Genomic DNA, 23891 nt, shown 5'->3' with positions numbered 1-23891 from the left:
CTTTTTTTTTTCTTTCTGAATTGCTTAGCAATTGGCATCTCCATGAATATTTTAAGATGTCTACCAACTTAAGCAATAGAAGATGAGGCCAAGTGCAGGTGAGATTAACAGAAACTTTTTTTAGCAGAGCAATGACTCCTCACTTCACAGAGCAGATTTTCTAAGCAGGAGTTGACCTGTAATCAGAGATGAAGCTCTTTGCTTCACCTATTTCAAAACCTTTGTGACAGAAGTCAGTATAACCATCTCATTTTCACAGATTAAAAAAAAAACCCTACCTGCTTAACCTCCCCAGAGTGCATCTACCATAGCCAGAATCAAACCCAGCACCCCCTGGTCTAGATCTTGGACTCCATCCCCTACAGCAACTGGCACCAGCACAAAGACCATCACGTACCGTGCTGTAGCGCTCCAGCAGCTCCTCAGTCACCGGGTAACGCAATTTCATCTTCCTGTACAGCGGATGCTTCTCGAAATAAGACACCAACTCCACTAAACTCTCAAAATAGGCTGAGGTTCCAAGCACAAAATGACGTCCTTCTTGCTGAATTCGGAAGTGTTTCACCTTCCCCTCCGCTCTGTGAAACAAGTGCGGGTGCTGTAAAAGGTTACTGGTACTCACAGTGAGGGCACCAGTGCTGTAAACTGGACCAAAACTGCTTTGTGCACCTTAATCACATGGAATAGTCTCTCCATCTTACAAACCTTCTTTTATTCAAACTGAATTCCAGTTGCCTGGACATTCTCACTTTTCAACAATGTACAGAGCTTTGGGACAAGTCCCAAAGCTTGTTTAGATTAATTTTCCGTGTTTTTTTCCCCTACAGATGGGTATTGTTTCCTTCGTACTAACAGAAATGTCTCTGATCAGACAGAGTCCCTCTGGAATCCACTGATGATGATCTGCCACTGTCCCTAGGAGACAGATAAACCCCTTTCAAAACAAGTAGCTTTCTCTTCACTATAATCATTTTGGTAACTATAGGAATCAGTTTTGAAAGGAAAAGAAGTATCTCTTGTTCTCAAACATGAGGTTTGTGCTTGAATGGGTAACAGTAAAATCATCCACTGACAACCACTGCACCCACAGAAGACCCCTGTTATCCTTCTCAGCCTGCCAAAATTTTGGTGCTTCTTGTCTTCCTCACTGTGAAATGGTTTTACTGAGGTGCTGCAGCTTAAGTTACTTCAATATCCACCTTGGAAACAGCAGAAAGCTTCAAACCAAAGTACACAGGGACTGGGGAATTCTGGACATCTTCAGTACACAGTGAGGCATGAAAATAAGAGGGAAACAAGCAATTTTATATGTTGCAGTAATATGCATTTTCAGAGAAATGCAATTTGATTTGAAGACACAATGGAGAACACAATTCTACGCATTTTATCAATGTTGTTGCAAGAATCACCTTTTCAAAAATATTTTCCCTGGTAAGAAAAAAAAGCTGACCATTTCATTCTGACACTTCATTTTTAGTCAGTTATATGACAGGGCAGGGGATAAGGACCTTTTTTTTTTGAACCAGCACCAAAAATACCTTAAAAATACCCTGTACTAACTAGTATGAAGGAAGTGAAGAACCATGCTCAGCTCTTTATGGAAATAAGAGGACAGTTGGTGCCCAATTTTTCTTTATGAAAGCATAAAGGTTTATTCTAGTTACAAATTATCTCTTGTAGACATTCTCATACATGGACCTGCTGCAGAACTCAACCACGATAACTACACAAAGTCTGAAAGCAAGAAATTTTGTGACTCTAAAAGACCACAGTAGTTTTTAAATAAGAAAAAAGAACCCCACAATATTGTTGGGCTACAAGGTAGTACAGTCATATCTGTCCTCTCTTACCTGAAAGTCATGGCAAATGAATCAGGCTCATCTCTCTTCCTAATTAGAAAGGCTCCATCTCGAGGAATTCGCATCAGCATGTCTTCTGCCTCTCCCCGACTCAAGTTGCTATAGTACCAACTACAACAGTTAAAAATCAAAACAGACAAAGGATTACAAAGTTTGTCAAATGTCATGCAGTAAGAATGACAGGCAGCATTATTAACAACAGAGTTTCAAACGTTACAAGGAAAATTATGCATCTCATTTCTCCCATCTTGCCACCTATGACAGTAGCTTATTATAAAACACTGTAACACAGTAGCTTATTTTAGATGAAAGCACCAAGAATGTATCAGAACACTCTGTCTGTCTCAAACCATAAAAGATAAATCTGCATTCCTTCCTGAAACAAAGTCACTGGATCCTGCTTTTAGTCTGCCATTTGGTTTTGAGTAGTTGATTCAGCTTGGGCAGAGTAGATTTAAGCAAAAGTCCAAACACCGACAGAAGAAAATCACCAGGTATTGGGTTTGGTTTTTTTATTTAGAGCCTTGATTTTTTTTTTCTTTTACTGTAGGGACGGACTTGTCTTGGATCTAATGTGCCTTCAGCAACGCCATGGCCACTTCTACTGGCAGTACACCTCCACCTTATACAGAAAGGCAGGAGAGCCTAACCCTTAAACTCTGCTCTCCCTTCTCACAGGTCATCAGTGAGTCCCAAATCCCAGGTGAGGTGAAAAAAGAAGTTTAAAGTGACAGATCAACCTTTCACATGCAGCTGTTCTTTTTGCTTTGCAGTGGGAAAAAGTAAAAGGGCAATGGTTACAGTGTTCTGCCAGCAAATAAGTGCAAGCTCTGCCCAGGACCTACATCACACAACAAACACCAAGCTCTACTACTTCCTGTCAGCATGGGGTGAAGCCAGACTAAGCAACTCTGACAGAGGTGAAGTGGAGGGCGGAATAAGGAAAATTGAACTGTATGGGCTCACTGCCTCAGTAATAGAGCTTCCAGATGGCACAGACCATGACCACTCAGTTGCCGGACCACAGCCAACTACTAAGGATCTAATCAAGCCCACTGGGTGCTGTAAAACCCCGAGCAGAGAAAGACTGAATTGGCACGTATCTGCAGCATCACCATTCTCACTAATTTTCCTAATTGCTGCAGTAAATTGCTTTCAGGGTGACTGCTCTCTCTTGCGTGAGGTTCTCACAAAGTCAGTGATCTCACTCAGCATCTTTCAGGGGAGCCTATTACTATGACATCCACAGACAAGCAACACACAAGGTGTGCTCCTGAATCCAGGGAATTTTCTGTACAAAAAATCCTAGAGCATGCAAAACACCACAAAGCACACTGACATAACAACCCTGGTGCTTGCCTTCTGCTGTACATACTCTTTAGTCTCATGAGGGCTGGGATTAGGCACAGCATCCGTCAGACGCAGCTCAAATTCAGCACATCGCAAGTGGGCCTCCTTGTAGTGTTGAATGAGATCATAGATGCTATCAAAAGTGAGGTTGTCTGTCAGGTAGTATTTCACAGTGTCTCCATCACTTGAAGAACGGATCCGGCAGTGCTGGACTCTACCTGACCTCCTAAAGAAATGGAGAGGGGTATAAGAAAAAGAAAGGTTTAATAACAGGCTTTCTTCTTTTGAAGCATTTTCTCACCTGGTCAACTACTTAGTGTGCTTGTGAAGAGGCAAGAAATCTGTATCATCTTGTAAAATAACCAAAGAAAGAACAACCAAAATCCTGACCAGTAAGGTTACAGGACCAAAACTAACAATTTTCAGCCCACAAGGGTTTGAAATCTGGCATATACTTTCTCCCTGCAAAATTTGTTCTGACAGCTCTCTGGGTCAGAAATCCACCCAACACACTATTCCTGATGGTGTTCCAACCAGAAGGGAGGAGGAAAAAAAAAAAGCAACCCACAACAAAATCAGATAGCACTCTCCCCCTCCTTATATTCTTTATTATTTTCCCTCTGGAGGATACTTTTACTGAAAATATCAATCTCTGCTAAAAAGTTACACTCATGTGACCATGTTTTCTTTGTAGAAACCAGTAATTTAACCCTAAAGTAAAAGATCAAATTTTGTCAAAAAAGTTTTTAACACATCCTCTGTCAACCCAGAACACTATAAAAGTGATACTTTTACTGAAAATATCAATCTCTGCTAAAAAGTTACACTCATGTGACCATGTTTTCTTTGTAGAACACTATAAAAGTTGTAGGGTGGGGGGGGAAAATCAAACCAGTCAGTCCTCTCTTGACAACTGTAACACTTAAAATAAAGTCTACTCTGCCAAAATACATTACACTACATTAAGCTGAAGTTTAATTTAGAAAGTAGTCTTTCACAATCCTATCCAAAACATTCCAGTCATGATAGGACCTCCTTATTCCTATTTCATCTCGGGTATAAAATGTATACTTGAAAAATACATACACTTCTGTGCATTGCCATAAAACAAAGAAAATCCAAATAAATTTTTTATAACAATTACCATACCAGAATGACAAGGTGCAATCATTAGGGAAAGCCTCACTTTCCCTAACTAGAAACGTGCCATCCTTGCCACCCATTTCAGCACAATATTCCTGGAGCAGTTTCTCAGCAGTTGATCTCCCCTCTTTCATTTTCCCATGGAACCATTTCTCTTTTAAGTGCAGTTCAGTACGTTTCACCTCCTAGACCAGAAAATAAGAATTTTTACAGTGTATTTCTCATTTCATGAGTTTGAAACAAAGTGCTTATTAATGATACAACAATCCACTATTTCAGGATTTCAGCTCTTCCTAGTCCTGAACTCTCCCTCCACAAACAAACCAAATCACCTTTATAGTCATCCTTGACTCTCCTTCCAAGTCAAGCCATTACTTTGGAGCAATGATGAACTTCAGCCTTATTCAAATATGTAGTCAACAAAAATTGAAAGAATGCAACAACACAAACACTGAGTCATATTTTTCAAGGCAAAACACCCTAGTGCTAATCCACAGAGTTTCTATTCATCTTTTTCCAGGATTTGTTTGTGTTTTCTTACACATCAATTATTTTACTGACATGAACATCTAGGCGAATGGGTAAAATATTCTGAACACACAGACAGATCTCCAAAATGCGCACCTACGTGTTAGCAACAAAATAACGTGCATGGAAACTCAGAAGGTCAGAACAAGAAACCATGCTGAGCATCGCTGCTATCCCAACCCTTACTGAGCCCCCTGTTTCTGCTTTTCCATGCACAACAGCCAAGTAAGACACCCTCACCTGTGACAAACACTTTGCAAATGTGGAATGAGAAACATGCCCTGCATGAGAGGTGTGCTGTACTGCTAACACAACGAATCTTTGGTTCACCGTACTGCCTGGTTTGGAAATAGCAGTGATATTTAGTCAGAGGCATACAAAGACTTTGATTGTCAGTGCATGCATCACGATTTAAGTACCAAAATTCTGTTTCATTGTCTTTGTATTCCTCTTTGCAAGTCCTCAATTAGCCAAGGGAAGAAGTTATTTCCTGAAAAACAGGGTTAAACTGGAGTACCCTGGCAAAGACCCTTTTTACATTTTTTTATCCCCGGTTATGTGTTATGTGACACTGATCCCTCACAATTTCAACATTACCATTAAAAAGATACACATTTGTAGATACTGAAATAATCTCAGAGAACAAAAAGAACATGCTTAAACAACAAAATGTAGCCATCACCTTTGAGGAATCTTCATCAGCATTCTGTTCTATATCATCACTGAATGAAAGCTTTTCATCAGCAATAGCACAGTAGTGCCGAGTCCATTTCTGAAAGTTGATATTAAAGCCATTAACAAGACAGATGGAAACTCGTTAACCACAATTTCAAAACAAGGTGTAACAATAAACAAAATACCTTCCTCCCCTCATTTACATCTGTCCAGCCAACAATATTACTTACACAAATACTGAGAAAATTACTGTAAATTTCCCATATTATGCATGTAGTAACAAACTGTAGCAAACGTCATATAAATGATACCTGTTCTATTGCATCCCACATGTAAAGTTCTCCCTGTTGATTTTTTTCTTCTTTTTTGTCTTCCAAGTTCACATCAATGTCTCCCTTTGGCCCCAGTTTTTTGTGCTTAAAAAAAAATAAATCCACCACATTGATACATTCACATAAAATCATACATAAATTTGGTCCTAATACTTCAGCATACTCAGTATTACTGGAAATATTTCCCTCCATTGCACAGCCCTCTTCTGTCATTACCATAACAACAGCTGTTCCACAGGGCTTTATGCAACAGGGCATGAATTTCTTTAAAATTTAACTCTCATTATAAAGATTAAAAATTTAGTAGAGGTATCATTCAAGCAACAAGGAAACAACTAGACTGATAAGAGCTCACCATTCTGTAGATGACACACAACTTGAAGTGACACATACCGAGAAATAAGCATAAAACAAGAATCCCTCTGCAGAGAGCGGGACATAGGAACAAAGAAATAGAATAAAACAAAAATAGACAGAATTAAAATCTATGAGGAATTCACTCTTCTACAAGAATGAACATCAAATACTCAACTGCAGTTAATGATGGGATTAGTCACCTCATACCTAGCAGTTTTCAACTACACTCAGTTCTGCACAGCCTACTGTAGGCAGAGTTCACCTTGACAGGCTTATCTGAAAAATCCCACAGGCCCCTAAAGTAGGCGTTGCCTCCGACTGTTTAGTGACTTTTCCCAAACAGAAGCCAAATAACACAACGAGCTCACTGACAGATGCTGATCTATTTAAAGACTCTTTAATGCTCTTTTAAACAGTACAGAGCGATACAGACGTTCTCTCGTGCAGACTCACTGTAGTTTGTAATTCCCTTTAAATCAGATCTGTCACGTTATTGTTCATATGTCTATGCAACTCCCCTCTGTGCTTTGCAAGGTAACAGTGTTTGGAGGGCAAAAAACCCCAAAAACCTAAGCACAGAACTTTTGCACTTTATAGTGCGGTGCTATAGGATGCAGTACTGCTACAGGAGTTGGAAAACTGAAGCATTGATAAAAGTCCATTATTTTACTAAAAAGATCATGAGCAGCCCTCTGATTCTCGATCTAATCTTGCCTTTTGGAAAGTGCTACTGCAGTCTCAATCTGAGAAGTCTTCTTTTGGTTATCTGCCTTGTGTTGTTTCCCACCAGTACCGCGTATAGTGTCTGTGTTGCCCAAAAGGTAAGACAGTGGCAGTGACTGCCTTCTAACAAGAGCACCTCCGTGTTTCACAAGTGGCTCACTAAATTGCATATTTAAGTCACACTTAGTTAGTAAACATCCATCAAGTCTTGAAGCTTGCAACTGACAACTTCACTGTGCAGCCTGCAAGTGCTTTGGGTTTCATCTGAAAAAACAAAGTTAACACCATTGATCTAACCTTCTGTTTGAGAACATACTTTCACATCTACGACGAGCACCTGCAGCAGCGAACCCTTGCTGAAATTTAGCAGTGACAGCTCAAGGGCCAGAAGACCTTTAGAAAAGAGCTGACATCCGATCTGGCCCTTGAACTAGCAACACATTGCTAAGAAAACCAGTAACAACCACTTTAATGCACAGTTTCACAGGACTCTGCACAATATTGCACAATGTTACTAGTATGCACTTCAAGCGTGGGGTTTCCTCTTCCACAGAACCAGCTAAGCTGTGAATCCAGAAGTAGCATTTCAGGCTCCTGCCCATGTTTTCCTATTTTATCTACCAGCACACAGAGTAAGCCTACCTTGATAATGATTTTCTCTTTCAGCTGGGTTGGTGATGGTAGCTGATCTGCACTAGCTTCAACAGGCTTCGTTAAAAGCTGATCCCCAAATACCTCCTTGAACACTTTGGCCATGTGTCGCTGCTGCTCCACACTGCAGTGCTCTTCAATTGACAGAATGACTGGGTATCTTTGGGGGAGAAAAAAAAGGTGAATGAAGACAATCTGGTTTTGCTACAACTGGCAAGGCAAGGAGAACAGCACCCTCCCTCATTCCCCTAGACCAAAGAAAATATTTAAAGCAAACGAGACAAAAGGAACACAGATAGACAAAAAACAGATAACAACAGATGTGCAATCACAGAATCATTAAGCTCAGGAAGGAACTCTGGAGGCTCTCTAGTGCAAATCCCTTCTTTGGGAAGGCCTAGTTCCCAGGTTAGATCAGGTTGCTCAGAGCTTTGTTCAGCCAGTATTTGAGTATCTGCAAGGACCAATATTCCTTCCAAGCTCTCTGGGCACAGTTTCAGTGCTAAAGCATCATTACGTGAAAATTTGTTTCTCCTCAAAACTGTGTCTGTTTTCATCCACGCACATTCTCAGAAGAGTCTGGCTGCATCTTTTCTATAATCACGCACTAGGCAGTGGAAGACAGCAGCCAGACTCCCTCAATTAGCCTCTTCCTGAAGCTAAACAAACAGTTCTGTGAGTTTCCCCTTGAATATCATCTATTGCGGCCCTAAATGAAAAATGAGGCAGAGAAAGCATTGAGTACATCAGCCTTCTCCAGCCACTAAGTTCAATTCAGCAGCAGGCTCACATTTTTCTTAATCTCTCTTTTGTTGCAACTGTAACTGTAACAGTCTTTCCTGCTGTCCTTCACATCCCTCAGCAACTTCATCTGATGATGAGCAGCCTATCCCTTAACACAGGCGGGGAAAGCATCAAACTGCACTTGGGGTACTGATGGTCTGAAACCCTAATTAACGCATCACATATTACAGTCATCATTAACACAACGTGCCTGGTACCGATGTTGTCCCACAAGAAAAAATAATGTTTCTCTGTGTGCAGCTGGGAAAGCAGAAAACCAGTACACTGACAGCCTTCTCTCCTTCCCAATTTTCGAGCAATCTTTTCCGTGTTAAGGGCATCTCAGCACAATTTATAGAAGGGTAGAGCACAGGTGCAGATTTAAAACCATGTTATCAGTTCAGGAGGCACGCTACGAATTCTACAAGAACTGAGAACAGTTAAGACTTCCCTTACACGATGAACATCACCTCACAGACAGACAGCTTGTCACTTGTAGTATTCTATTATTTTTTTTTAAATTTTATATATATATATATATGTATCATACTATTCAGCATTTGAAGTTTCACACTTAGGTTTAATAAAAGAAGATTCAAGCAAGAAGATGCGAAGCACTTCAGGGTACTCACTATCTTCACATAACCCTTATGTAAAGGGATTCTTCCTCAAAACTGAATCTATGAAAGACCCACATGTGCGTCTTTAAAGACAATGAAGACTACCAGAATGTTGTTATTCTCCTACTACTTTTTGTTCTAGATTACAGAGAAAATAAGTTCCAAAAGGTCTAAGCATATGAAAACAAGCTTAAGGAAAAGAAATCAAAGCTTACTCAGATGTAACAAAAGCGTGATCTTTGATTGCCTGTACTACATCATCAAATTTGATCTTTGTTGTCCGTGTCCATCCATGGTAAATGATGGGTTTCCCATCAGGACCATCCCAGCAATCCACTACGAAAGACAAGCAGTGGAAAAAAGGAAGAGATCAAACAGTTACTTAAAGAATTCTACTACAAAGAATACATTCAGATCTTCAGTGTTCCACATACTGAGACTTAATGAATTACAGGATGAAATACTAGATGAATTTATAATTCTCACAGAGGAAATTAAGTTCACTTAAGTAAAAACAATAAATAACACACAATATAAATTTTTTCATAAAGCACTATCATGTAGGAATTCAGGCAGCTATTGTCAATCTACTAGTTTACAAGAATTTTCCAGGGATAAAATCATTCCAACTAGTGGCAAGCTGATAGCTTCTCTCTTTTGTTGATTTTAACCCTGCAACTCTAATCTGAGGTACATTTCACATTAACAGTAGCAATGTTTTATGAACTTACTGGTGAAATAACACAAAATTGAAGTCAAACTTTTCAATAAAGTACACAAACACAGGGATAAAAATGCATCCAATGAGTGAAAAACAAATGCACAAAGACATCAACTGATTTACTAGCAAGTTAAAAAGGATGACAAACGGCACCAAATTAAAAAAAAAATCTCCAAGCCTTAGACTTGTCTGCATTACAACGAAGGCAAATAAACTATCTATCTATCTATTTATGCTACACAAGTAATTCCTGTTTAAATCCTGCACTTTCATATAGTAGATCCAAGACTGAATTTTGGGGGTACAGTGAGATGAGATTTAGAAAGACCTTCTTCAAAATCCAAGGGAACAAGAATCAGAGCAAGGGAACGTGGCAACAGCAAGGCATAAGAAAAACAGTTTAGGGAATCTGTAGTTTTTATATTACCAACTTCAGCTTCAGACAACAAACTAGTTCTTGGTTTCAGTTCTTTCTTCTTTCTTGGTAAACATGGGAAACTCTGCTTATACAGACAGCATGTAACAAACCACCCCACAAAGTCTTTACTCACACTCAATACATCGACATCCCATTCTAAGGCACCTGATGTAAGCTTCTGTGGATGATTCACTTCGAAGCTGGTCTCCTGTCAGATATCTAAGGAGTAAAAGGAAATCGTAAAAGACAGGTAGCCAATTTCAACCATTTTCCACTAACTCACTGAGCAACGCTTTTTCTCCTGTCATGGAGAATGTATGTTGATTTTTTTTATTTTTTCTTTTTAACTTATGACAGAAGAACTGGACTCTGCTGAATCTAATACTATCATATTTTTGAACAGACCAAATTATAGGAGATTAAAGGCTCAATCTAAACGTCAACCAACTCTGAGACATTTCTGGAGAGCAAATTGTGAGCTTTGAAACACACCTAAACCATCACACTGAGGCACAATCATCTTCAAGGCACGAGGAGGATGTTTAGTGTGGTACCACACCCTATACTTCAAAATACACTGATAAACTATATCCACATTCACTTTATTTCATTCCCAGCAATAATTTATTTGTTCACCTCTCCTTCCTCTCTTTACACCTATCTTTTACACCTATCTTTTCATTACAATGTTACATGAGCAAATCCCCTTAATTTGTAGACCACACCTATCTTTTACACCTATCTTTTCATTACAGTGTTACATGAGCAAATCCCCTTAATATGTAGACCGTTCAAACGCATCATCACATGGGTTTGCACTTGGGCTAAAGAGCTGGCATATCAGATTGTCAAAGAAAAGGGTTGGATACCTTGGATGCAACCTACAGAATTCAACAACTAAGTTACTAACAAAGCTGTTTGTGCTTGGAAAAACAGAGCAAAAAAGCTCCTCCTATAACTTTAATTTCTGAAAGCAGAGAGGCTGGAGTAGTTTCTACTCAAAACTTCTTACTTTTGTAACAGGATTCAGGGTTTGGGTGTTACTAACAAAGCTGTTTGTGCTTGGAAAAAGCTCCTTCTATAACTTTAATTTCTGAAAGCAGAGAGGATGGAGTAGTTTCTACTCAAGACTTTTTACTTTTGTAATAGGACTCAGGGTTTGGGATTTCTGGCAGCTGAGTTTAGTCATATTTCAAAACCTTTAAGAGCTCAAGAGAAAGGGGAAAGGAAGCACCTCAAACGGTATTTGCCACATTTACATCACACTTTAAGAAGATTTCACACATGCACACAGTATATTTATGGCATAATTTACAAGTACTACTTTCTCCTAACACATGCAAGGCTTCTTTGAACAGGAATAGACAATGGGAATTCTGGTAACTTACGTGTTATGAGAGGAAGAAATCCAGTAGTGGGACAAAGGATTATTCATGTCCTGCACATCTATTGAATCATATTTTTCATCCCAAATACTGTTTTCTTTTGCAAAAAGGTAAGTGAGGAACTATAATATGAAGAGAGAAACTGAATTTACATGCTTTTGTCATGCAAGACTGAAAGAAATCCAGCCATGTAGCAAAAGAAGTCTAGAGGCTCTGCGATACAATTAACAGATTAGAAACTGGCAGTGAAAGAAAAAAACTCCGTGAGGAACTATTAGGAATTATCATTATCTTACCTCATCAACAAAGAGGAAGTGTTCAGCAGTTTCTCTCATAGTGTCATCAATAAACTTTGTCATTCGTTCTCGGACTTTACTGAGATCTTGTGCCCAAGATTCCTTCAGATAATAACACAGCAGGAAAAAAAAAAAGTGATGTTATTCTATATAAAAAGCAAATATGGAACAGAGAAACCTACAGATGTGATTTATTTCTCTCTCATCTGGCTAGTTTGCCACCAATGTATTTTACTGTGCCCATGTATCTTAAGAGTTTGCTCTACAATGTCTAAGGGGGAAAAAGAAGATCTCTCTCAGTACTTTTCTATAGATTGGAGGCCCCGAGATACATACAACGTGTATACAAATGCACGCACACACAGAGAAAAGCCGTCCTCCTTGAAGGATATGCCTTAACCACAATCTTTCTCACTTCTGAGTGCAATCTGAACACCCTTTTAACACAGTGAAACAGGGAGAAAAACAAAGCACTAAGCTTACACAGGAAGCACAGGTCTCGCTTTTCAATCGTATTTGCAAACCTGGAGCTTAGCAGCGCCTAGCAAATATCACACAACTTCCACCTACAGTGTCTGCGCTAAATAACATTACAGAAGACCATGAAGACACAGTTCCAGCCCCTGCCTCCATCCTGATCTGCGTGCTGCTGTGGGACATTGAACTGGCTCCACTCAAGAGAAAATTATCTTTGAGCTGACTGCCTGCGTTTGCGTTAGCTTTTCATGTAAGAGCTGCTAAAATGGGACCATGGCCAAGGCATCACCCCAGATGTGCCTATGGTGACAGCTGTAACTGAGCCAGGCTATTGTCTTGGACATACATCCACTCTTTATTTCTAACCTTGTCTGTCCATCTGCATGACCAAATGGAGACCTGTTAAAACCATATTTATTTTCCCTCTTGTTCTCTGGTACACCTTCAGAGTCTTTATATACATGAAAAATAATAGTTCTTGTGAACTTTAACAGCAATGAAGAAGGAGAAAACTTTCCAAGGCCTAGTATCTTAGCTGGCATCAATCATATTCTCTGACACATCACATTTCCTTTTAACAAGCATAGAATTCCATGAGACAACCTCAAGAAAAAGAACTCGGAATTTCTGCAACCTTCCCACCTGCTGTTCATGTAGCAAGAATCTCTGAAAGTCATGGAGATGAACTGCTGAAGCATCTGGACGGTCAGTATTTCTTTAAAACAAAAAAAAAGGGAAAGTGAAGATAAAGGAATATGACAGCAAGTGTCACCAGATATCATAGTAAAAAATAACATGGATTTGTATCTTGGATTTACAGTATAAATGTGCTGCTACCATCAAGGATTTTTTTTTATAACTTCATTAGGATTTAGATTAGACTTGTAATATTGCATTATCTAATGAATGCACTTTGAACCTTTAAATAAAGCCTCCTGGATTTCTGATGTACTTTTGATAGTGATTCACTGGGAAAACTACCAAACTGCTTTGTAGCAAGTGAGCAGCATTCACTTGACAGAGGTGGTGTTTAGCTGAGCCTCACTTCCACAAATAACTCCCTCCATGTATTATTCAGATGATCTAGCGTGACAGATCAAAACCTCCTGGAAGAGGAGGCAAGATGGAGCTGCACAAAGCAGCACAACTGCTCCCCCTTTCATAGGATACAAATGCTGCATCATCTAGTACCAAGACGGTATTTATAACATACCCATCCTTGATAAATCTGTGTTTTTCAGCAGTCTCACAAAGTTTAACCGATATGACATGACCAATAAGGAAACACAAAGTACACTCAGAGCAAACTTTTTAAGTAACTTCTAATCTGTTAGTGTAATATTCAAAAGCAAAGATAAACTGGTTTAATTTGCAGCCAAATCGTTAGCAATGCCTGTGACCTTCTTTTTCACGCTGTACACATCTTAAAATTTCAAGTGAAAAGATGCAGAAACTGTTACTATCAGCATTCTGCTCAACTCTAGGCACAGCCTGTGCATCACACCACTCTCCAGACTGAATTTAAAGCTTCTCCATCAAACTGTTCTTCCACAGTGTTGTTCATCTTTTAGCAAATTGAGATAGGCAAATTCACTTGTTTAAGTTCATATGATTTTTGTAGTCGGATAGTAAAAAACTAAAAAACATTTATCAAATTATATTTGAGATTTATTTTCAATACAAGTTCACCTTTCTGAATGCAAAAAGTTGTATCAGTTCTTTTCACTTGCTAAAGCATTAGAACGAAAACAAACAAAAAGGTAATGTAATTAAAAAAAACAATCCTGCAGCAATACAACCATATGGAAACATGGGAAAATAATACAAATGAAGAGTCTCACCCAAGAATGAACACAGAGGAATCCTTTTTGAATTCATCAAGAATCTTAAACAAAAAACAAAACACGCAAAAACCGATGAAAACATAATGTTACAAAAACATAAATAACAAAAGAACATGCAATTTTCTGTCTAATTCCATCTAATAATGTCCCTTCCCCATTGGGAAGGGGAAATATATGACTATCTGCCCCTAGGATAAGTTGCATACAAGTTGGCAAGACACATTTTGAATTAAATACATAAGAAGAAACATACTGACAGGGCTGGCAATTGCACTTCAGGCCTTTTGATATGAACACACACAATTCTGAGGCAAGACTTACTATTGATAAGGCACCTTACACACAGTCAAGTTTCTGGAGAGCTTTTATTGTCCAATATCCCAGAAAAACTGGAATTACGTCCCATTTATTTACGTGAATATAAAATTTAAATTGCTTCCAACTTGGCACAGCAGAGTTACAGATTGCAGGAAACTTATCAACTGCCCCAAAGCAGTTGTGGAACAAACGGAGGAGTTTCTCTGAAATGATCCATAAGCCACAATAACAAGAGTTTAAGGACGTTAAATACCCTCCTTAATCTGCATTTTACTCTTCAACTTACTGCTCAAGCTTATTAACTACACTTTCACAACCAAACTAAAACCCTGACAGTAAATGGAGATTCTTTATTACCTCACAATAATTTCAGCATCACTTTTACACAGTACAAGAGAACTCTACTGCCAAGAGAAACAGCACTGACTTTGACTAGCAAAACTTCTATTTTAGCAACTGCAAATTGAATCAACAATAAGCACATTAAAGACATTTATGCAAGTAATTTCAAATTACGTGTTTCCACTGTTTTAAAGGGCTTCTAACTTCCAGTCACTAAATCACACAGTTTCTACCAACTTCATGAATCTGCCATGAACATATGGAAACAGGTGAGGCAGCTGCTCACATAAATTTGCTAAAAAGTAGTTCCACTGCATTCACACCTCCCAGGGACCATCCAACGGATATTTTGTCTTGGACTCACCATCGGTTTTCTCCAGGCATGAGACACGATGAGAACAACAGCTGTTATGTGGTGCTCAGGATACATCCCCATGACTTACAGAATGTTCTTAGCATTGTAAGATTAATACAAGTGTGGAAAAAACTTGCTCCTATCAGAAACCAGATCAGCTGTGCCTAATGAAAAGACATCCTACATCCTGAAAAACTCCCAAGTTCTTCCTAGAATTCCCATTATATCTGCACAGATCTCTACTACCAACACACAAGAAGCAACATGAATGACTTATTTAAGCCAATTGCTGATGGTGACTGTTAATTACACATCACATACAGTATTATACCCTCTTCTGTTACAATGGGGGAGAAGAAAATTAGTAATAAACATCAGCATTCACTCTTTATTCAGATCAAGCAGTTTAACAGTATGAAGACCACTTATGAAGAAGCTTACCGATTTCTGTTGTTCAAACATAATCTTCTTGTAGAACAAATGAAACTGTTCAAAAGTAAGCTCTTCCTTGTGAGCACCTATTTCCTACAACGGAAACGAGCACACAGTGAACTGAGAATTCCTTGAACTGTATTCACACAGCTAACAAGTTACTCCTCCTCCAGTTGCCACACTCTTATGCATTCTGTTCTACTCCAACTTCATTTGTTTTAACCGCTTGGGATTTAGTTTGTTTATCTTTTTAAGAATACAAACAAGTAAACAGATGGATGGTTTGTGACACAGTGCTCCTAGCCCACACCTCTGGCCTTGCATTTCGTATTCTGACTCCACTTCCACTGTTACTGAGTGTGCAGTAGTGCCTCATTTAGCCATTGTTAGCTGGAGCAATAGAAGCAAGAATGTGTGCTTTAGGGGTGGAGAGCGGGAAAGCAGGAAAAGGTGGGGGTATTTAAAATTCCTGTAGGTATGGAAACGACCTTCCCAAGTTATTAATATTACCCCAAGTTGGAGCGAAGATGTTATTACTTGATCATCTTGCAAAACAAAATCTTCTCCTCATAAGTGAATTTTATCTTAAAGAGTTGCCCATGTACTTGCACATTAGCAGCACTGGAGCTCAAAACCCAGTGCTGCCTTTAGTCAACTGCACAATGAAAAGAAGGAACAATTATGTCTATACTTTCTTATAGTCTTAGACAGAGGCAAAGCCACGCTGAAAAGTTAATTGATAAAATTTATGTAACGCTACATGGTAAGAAGCAAAAATACAGGCAGTATCCTGAAAAAAATAACACCACCTATCAGATGATACCAAACAGACAAAATTATCAGGTAATTACCGCAAATTTATCCTTCAAGAACTTCATGCTGCTCACTTTGAAGTTTACTTGGGGAAGAACTGTTTTCAGCTCTCTAAGACTGATACTAGGGGGAGAGAGGAAAAAAAGAAAAGAAGAAAAAATAAGAAAGCAAAATCTCCACAGTTTTGCTGTATCTAGTCAGCTACTAATGTATTTTCCATCAAAACAAAAATGAGACTATGGAAACATTTCAAGTAGGGCTCATCACACAACTGTGAACGCCTATAAACCTAACACCTACATGTGAGGAAGCTAGACATGCTTTACAGTTAGTGCGGAGAAACAGGCATTTCAATTTTTTGGGGTATCCATATTAGGATGAAAAGGACCCTGTGGCAGAGACACTCATTTCTCTCCATCAACAGTTAATCAGATCTAGATGATCAGCTCAAATGTAGATGTTGACACAACATCGGATGAACTGCAGCCTTTCTTTCATTGTTCCAGTCCCACTGAAACTGGAACACAGACACAGAAAACATTATACAAATTATATATCAAATGGATGAGCAGAAACAGAAAATAAAAAGCTCCAGTTTTCACTACCATTATAGCCTTTTTCTCCAGCTGTTATTCACTTGCATGGCAAAACTGATTCCCAGCAGCAAGACTCTCCCCTTCTGCAGCATCTGAATGTGTCCTCATCCTTGTCTCACAAAGTCTACCCAGAAAGGACAGCCTCCCTTTTTAGAACCCTTTTTAGAGAATTTCAGAATGTTCAGCAGCATACCATCAGCACTTCTAAAACCCAAAGTTTTCTAGATAACAGCAAGACCTTTCAAATAACACATACTAAATTAAAAAATGCAAGCAACACAGTGTTTACATAAATCAAGAACTTAAGCAACACTGACATACAAAGCTAAATTTATTAATCACTGCAACACCTCCTGGCCACACGTACTTTCTGGCCATACATCAAACCATATATGATGTATACATCAAACTCGCTGAAGAAAGACTTTGTATTAGAAAAACCTGTGAATAGCTTGTTTCAAAAACCTTCACATCTTCCAGTTATCTCAAACCCAGATTTTATTCCAGTGTCCTAGGTGCTGCTGCCATAGCATCTTTCACTGCAAACTCAGAGCAGCTCACAGCATTTATTCAACTTACCAGCAAACTGGAAACAGGAACACTACTATAACCCCTGTACAAGCAGAGAGGACGGATTTCTAAATCACAGGCGAGCTGTGATGCTCATCAAACCTTCTGTTAACCTGATTTGACTTGTTAGGTGAACAGAAAACCATATGGCTGAGAGGGAGATAGAAGTTTTCCACTGGGTTCATGAGATGACACAGCTCACCTCACGTCCACATCAGCCTCATAGTCAGAATGAGAAGAGGGGCTAGAGCGCCCGATTAGCAGCAGGTTGAGATGGTAGCGGAAAAGGAAAAAGTGAGATTTCACCCATCCAGCAGCACCAAGGCAGTACACCAACCCATTTTAGTCACTTGCTTTTCAACTTCTCTTTGGATAGCAAAGAACAGTTCTAAGCCAGAGTCTCAAACTCTGGTTATTCTGGGTAGGCACTGCTGTGAGGTCACAAGGAGAAAGACATTAAAGTGGGACATGTGAGTGGCACAGGGATGAGCCCTAGAGCAGACCATGAGGGGAATCCATGGGAACAAAAGGAAGCAGGGAAGAGTCAAGAGAGCACAGGCACAACATCCACAGCTCTTGTTTACACCCACAAAACATTAATGCATTATCAGCAGTACCTGAGAACATAACGCTACGCTCTTTTTTGTCTTAACCTACTGCTATTCATAAGCCATTAACTGTCCACAAATTCGAGGTCAGAACAGAGTCACTTGAAAGCAAAAAAAAAAAAAAAAAATTCAATTAGCACCTAGACGAAAGTACCACTCTATTCTACGGTGTCCATACAAGCAGCTACCCTGTGAGATATTCTCATCTCCATTGTGTAGAGGGGGAAAGAGGCAAAGTAAGAAGGAATTCAGCCAAAATCCATGCCAAAGCCAGAATAAAACTCAGGAAATTCCTGGCTTTCCGCCTTGTCGCCAGACCTCTGGAAAACAACACTACTTTTAGGAGCAAGAACCAGGACTTCATTTGTATCCTAAAGACCAAGCACAAGCAATTTCCTCTGGCCAGACAAGTGCAAGCCAAAACAAAGAGCTGGGGCTTCATTACCACTGGAAAAAAAATCTCAGCCTGTGAAACAGGACTTGCCTGGAAGTCTAACCTTCACAATTAACCTCCCTAGAAACTGCAACACTAAACACAATGAAACGCAGTCCAAACTCCTTTCCTGAATTTTTCTAAGAGCATGAATCATCTATCAAGAGAACAAGAAACTGCCCTCTCCACAGTGTAAGTGCCCTTGATCCTAACCAGACTGCCTGGTAGTGATGAAACAACCCTAAAGCAACAAACGAAACCTCTTCAGCGGACACATACTGCCAGCCACAGCTTCTCCATCTAGCATTTGCTTTTTTTTCGTGACACCCACCAACATATCCTCATTATAGGGTTAGGTTTTCAAAATACATCAGAAGGCATAAGCTAATACCCAGTAAAAGTCGGTACTTTCCCCTTCACCACCCTGCCTACTTTAGGAAATACCGTTTTGAAATAGCAACTCAGCCCACACTGAAGCCAGTTACACGATGCCACAGGCTGTCTGTCTGCAGAATGGCACTTCTTCTTGCAACAAGACACAGTGAAACACCAGATTTTATTTTGCTTTGAGGAAAAGGTCTAAATGAGAGGCAACACGTGCTTTTCTACACTGCATTATACCTTAGAATAAAAGGCATGTTCCAGCCAAAGAGAAAAATCATGGTAAAGTAACAGACATGGGAGAGGAGGAGTTAACATTTTTCTTGGTGTTGCAAGATTTATGGCAACTCTAAGGAAAGGTATGCAGATAAATTCATGAAAAAAAAATAAAGTCTCTTTTGCTGTGCAAAAGCTATAAACCCACATCACACATGGACCTGAAATGAACTGTTAAACATATGAAGGTACACAGCACACTGGGAGCTACAACCCACGAGACTTCTTTCACATGAGAAGCACCAGGTTATTCCTTGATTTTGGCCTATGTGAACACATAGCAGAGACAAGCACCTGTAGCCAGGCCAATTGCTCTAAGAAGAAAATTAAACAAAAAATGTGCCCTTATTCCAAATGATTAACTTGACTTCTTCCTGTATTTAACCTCAAGAGTATGTTCTGGGAAAGTAACTTTCACAGCACTACCCTGTACATCAGTAGTCCTCCACTTCTGCCCCAATACCATCAGGTATCTCTTACCTCCTCTTCCTCCTAATACTTCGTTCTGTCCTCCTCACAACCCTGAGCCCTTCAGGAAAAGAATTCAAGTTACTGCTGCGACAACCCTACCTCTGGGTATTTCTGAAACTGCTGCTGTGACTGATTTTAAACTAGACACCACACACACTAGTCAAGTTCAGGCCCCATCAGGACTGGAACAAGGGAACGCTACTCAGTTAAACATCTGCCCTGGGTCTTCAGCAGCTCCTCACGCAGCTTCCTTGTTACGCATGGCCAAACAAGCTTTTAAAAGCTTGATCTGGTCTGTTTACATTACAGTATAGTCACTCCAACACAAAAATGCTTCAGCAATGAAGGAAGAACGGGTGGCACAGTTGCAGAGGAAACCTCACAGCAGGTCATGCACTCCAAGCTTCTGGGCTCCAACTTGGCTACAAAAGGGCAAAGACCTCTATAAAGCAAGTGACCCAACATACCCACAGAGCTGAGCTGAATCGCTGCAGTAAGACAGAGAGACAACCCTTTCCTCAATCTGGCAGGATAATTCTAGGCTAAAAATAAAACTATTTATTTTTCATAATTTGCATCCTCATTACACCACATACAAGAACGTGAATGAGCGCTATGAACACATTTAGCAAGAGGCAAAAGTCAAGTCGTTAAAGCAAGAGTAAACATCATTTTCAGGGCTCTTGTATATCAAATCTGGGATGAGGAAACATTTATTTCTTTTCATTCCATGTTAGAATCTGCAACAAAAGTTCACTAAAACCAAACCAAAGAAAAGGGTGTTTCTTACCTATTTCTTCTAGTTTGATCAACAGAATAGATCTGCTTTCTCAGCCAGCTTATGGAAAAGAAAAAAAAAGAAGTTTAATCTAAGAATTATAAAAGAAAGCACAGCCAATAAAATATATAAATGCACAGATGAAACTCAAAAGGAATATTTAAAAGTCATAAGACATATCTCTTTCAATTAAGCAAAATCATTTCTAGTGTAACATCTAAGGATTCAACCAGTTTTATAAACATATTAGTAAATATATACTTTTTTGCTCCTTAATACTGCATTTTAAAACCACAAAAACAACACAGGAAGTGGAAGGGTGGGAAAAACAGAAAAGAATGAGCCACCACAAGCTGTAAAAAACAAATGTAAGTGGCTAAAGCAAGCCAAAACTTTAGCTAATCTAAACTAGACTAACTCCATGAAGTGAATGACTTGTGCCAGCTCAGGCTGCTGACTCAAAGACCTGCTAGATGCATAAAAATCAAAAATTAATGGGGAGGAAGAGGTCTTTAGAGAATTTTAAACAAAATCCTCATTAGTGTTCATATCAGTTTTATGTGCACATCAAAATACTATTAGCAGCATTAGCAGTAAATATATATCCCCGTACACACATGATTTTAATCTAAGGGATGAACACAGTACACCTTTATTAAGCTTATCCTCAGTCTCTACGGGAATAACCCTGCTGCATAAACATAGCCTGGAACCCAGTAGCTCTTTGTACAGCAGCTCGCTGCAATACCACACAATACATAAAAATAGACAGGAACTCTTTCTCCCCAACTTGAAGAGCAAGTAGGTAAAGACAACATCGAAAGCCACAATTTGGCCAGGTAGCAAGTGAGGACAGGATATAATTTCACAGCAGGTAACAGCAGTGGCCAAAAAGGTGTCAGCAGTGATGAAAAGCAACCGGGACAGCACTAAAAGCTTCTCAAAACTTGCATTCTGAGCACGAGTAGTTTTGTGTGCAATATCCTCAGAAGCATTAAGGGCACAGCCTCATCATCGTACAGCTGCCTGCTAAAAAGTAATCCTTAAAAATATTTATTTTCAGCCTGGCTCTCTGACTCAGCCAATCACATTGCCAGAAAATGCAATGGGTCCCATAAAAAAAAGAAACCAAAAAACTACACCTTGGACACAGGACACATGGACATCTGGTAGAGCAGGCCTACTGCGACTGCATCAGATATATGAATTTTCAAGGAAGTCAATGCACACTTACACCAGATGTTCTCGTGATCTCATTAGAAGATTTTGGGTTCGTCTGGTACACAGAACAAGGTAAACTGCAAGTCCACATTAATGCACGCAGCAGAGTGCAATTTCAAAACTTGTATATGGCAAAATAGACAGGGAGAATGTCCATACGAGCTCTCTATCATACACTTACTGGAGAGTAGTTGTTCTTAAGGTAACTGTGAGGCACCACTTACTGCACCTTAAAAATTTCTTTCAATTTTCCTACTTTCAATTTCAAAGAAACATCAAGTCTCACAAAGTGAAAATATGTCCACATACCTCTCTGTGATGGCAGGTGTTGGAGCACTCATGACCTCTTGATACAAGATATTCAAGCCACACAACCATTTATCAGCATCATCTTTAGAGTCAGCTGAAAAAGGTAATACACCATGAGAAACATCAAAACAAAATCAACACAAAACCAAGACGTAACTTGTGATGTTTAGATAAACCTTAGTATATAAATCCATTGATTAATCTCTCTTCGATAAACCTCATTGCATAGCTTCATGTTGCTAATATTAGAACTAATAAAAAGCGGCATCAATCTTAGGGTGGGAGGGTTAATTCTGGAAGCTCAGTCAAAAAAACACCTCCTTTTAGAAGTCTGCTCATCAGCGTAGGCAAGTTTCAGCATCTCAGCAGAAAGACTATGAAACTACTGGTGAGCTCTTGTAGTAACACAATCAAAATTCATTTTCTTATCTTCTAGCTCCAAAGTGGCAATAGCCCAGGGACCTAGCTCTATAGCACAGACAGAACAACTCTGTGTGTTATAGCATAAGGCTAGTTCACTGTATTTCAAGCAACCTACAAGAAAATTGTAAAGTACTGGCTCTTGATGGACATCACCACATCCTGTCTGTCCTAACCACGCGTCTCAACGAAGATTGTTCCACACTAGACTTAGCAAGTGGAACAGGCAGGGAGCAATGGACAAAACTGGTGGAGCTTATATAGAACACATTTTAACAGAAGTTCAAAAAAGGTCTAAAATTCCATAGGTAGCTTGACACTAGAAACCATGTACATCTTCCTCCCCAACTTACAAACTGGTTTATCACTGTCTTGTTTTGTTTCGAGTGCAGTTTGTCTTTCCATTTCCCAAACCAGAAACGCCTCTCACATCATTTAACGTGATCACATTCGGTAATACTTCGATCCAACAGATGAACTGCGTGCCGAGTACAGCCTTCTCTAGGGAATACCGGTTAAGCCGAAATCAATTTTTCTGGCCTTAGACAAGATGCTATCATTACAGCCTTCAGCTGGGCTAAGTCCATTGCTTCAGCATGCTGGTTCTGCAATTTCATGAAGGCATTCTTCAACTGAACCAGTTCTGAAAATTTCTTTTCACACAGGAGCTGTAATCTGTGCAAATCCTTTTAACCATCTTCAAAGTAAAACAGTTTCTCAAAAGATTAAGATTATATTTTATTTAAACATACTTTCAAACAATGCTTTATCCCCCAAGGATGAAGCTAGAGCCTAGCTTCAGCTCCCCATGGCAATGTTTTTCAATTAGTTACCACTTTGGAAAGAATACTCACTACCACTGCCAAATCAATTCTTCTCCTAAGACAATTATGCCCTTTATGATAGCTAGCATTCCCTTTAAATAACAAATATTTTATATTGTTTTAAGAAACCACGACAAAGCACTTGAACAAGGAAAAGGATTTCCCCCGTAACTGAAAGTTATATCATGTTTGGCAGTTCAGCGTTGCGGCAACATATCTCCTGGTGAGCTGCACTTAAGCACAGCCACTTGCTGAAAATTTTCACAGACTTCGGTCAACAATGGTAAAACTTATTTAAAGTTAAAAGCCTACAACAATGGATTAGTCACAAGCAGTCTTTAATTTCCAGTGCAGACTGCAAAAAATGTCTTCTACTACTGCAATCTATAAGCAGTTAATTCAATTTTTTTTTTAAAAAAAAAGTCCCTGCTAGCATTAAAAAGCTCACGAAGCACTCTCCTTTTCTCTCACTAAGATTTTGCAATGAATTTAATTATTTACATGGACAAGTGTGTTCCTGCACAGGACTAAGAACTATCACCCCAAATAAACTGTCTGTGTGATTTTAAACCATGGATCCAT

At 39.3% G+C, this 23891-nt stretch overlaps 1 protein-coding gene across 1 annotated transcript in view; it reads right to left on the bottom strand.

Annotated features, from left to right (window-relative positions):
- PLCG2 (phospholipase C, gamma 2 (phosphatidylinositol-specific)) overlaps window positions 1-23891 on the bottom strand; it is a 53926-nt gene that overhangs the window by 17093 nt on the left and 12942 nt on the right. Inside the window, exons 3-19 of the mRNA XM_009879365.1 lie at window positions 22066-22159; window positions 20548-20595; window positions 16461-16545; window positions 15619-15702; window positions 14160-14203; window positions 12961-13033; window positions 11842-11943; window positions 11549-11667; window positions 10294-10379; window positions 9237-9357; window positions 7610-7778; window positions 5867-5971; window positions 5563-5652; window positions 4359-4537; window positions 3235-3435; window positions 1851-1970; window positions 398-578 (exon numbers count right to left, since the gene is read on the bottom strand). Of these exons, the coding sequence (XP_009877667.1) occupies window positions 398-578; window positions 1851-1970; window positions 3235-3435; window positions 4359-4537; window positions 5563-5652; window positions 5867-5971; window positions 7610-7778; window positions 9237-9357; window positions 10294-10379; window positions 11549-11667; window positions 11842-11943; window positions 12961-13033; window positions 14160-14203; window positions 15619-15702; window positions 16461-16545; window positions 20548-20595; window positions 22066-22159 (1901 nt within the window). The remainder of the gene's footprint in view (window positions 1-397; window positions 579-1850; window positions 1971-3234; window positions 3436-4358; window positions 4538-5562; window positions 5653-5866; window positions 5972-7609; window positions 7779-9236; window positions 9358-10293; window positions 10380-11548; window positions 11668-11841; window positions 11944-12960; window positions 13034-14159; window positions 14204-15618; window positions 15703-16460; window positions 16546-20547; window positions 20596-22065; window positions 22160-23891) is intronic.

The sequence above is a fragment of the Apaloderma vittatum genome, unplaced genomic scaffold (genome assembly GCF_000703405.1).
Source record: "Apaloderma vittatum isolate BGI_N311 unplaced genomic scaffold, ASM70340v1 scaffold13932, whole genome shotgun sequence".
Lineage (NCBI taxonomy): Eukaryota > Metazoa > Chordata > Aves > Trogoniformes > Trogonidae > Apaloderma > Apaloderma vittatum.
This window is presented reverse-complemented; position numbering and strand designations above follow the sequence as displayed.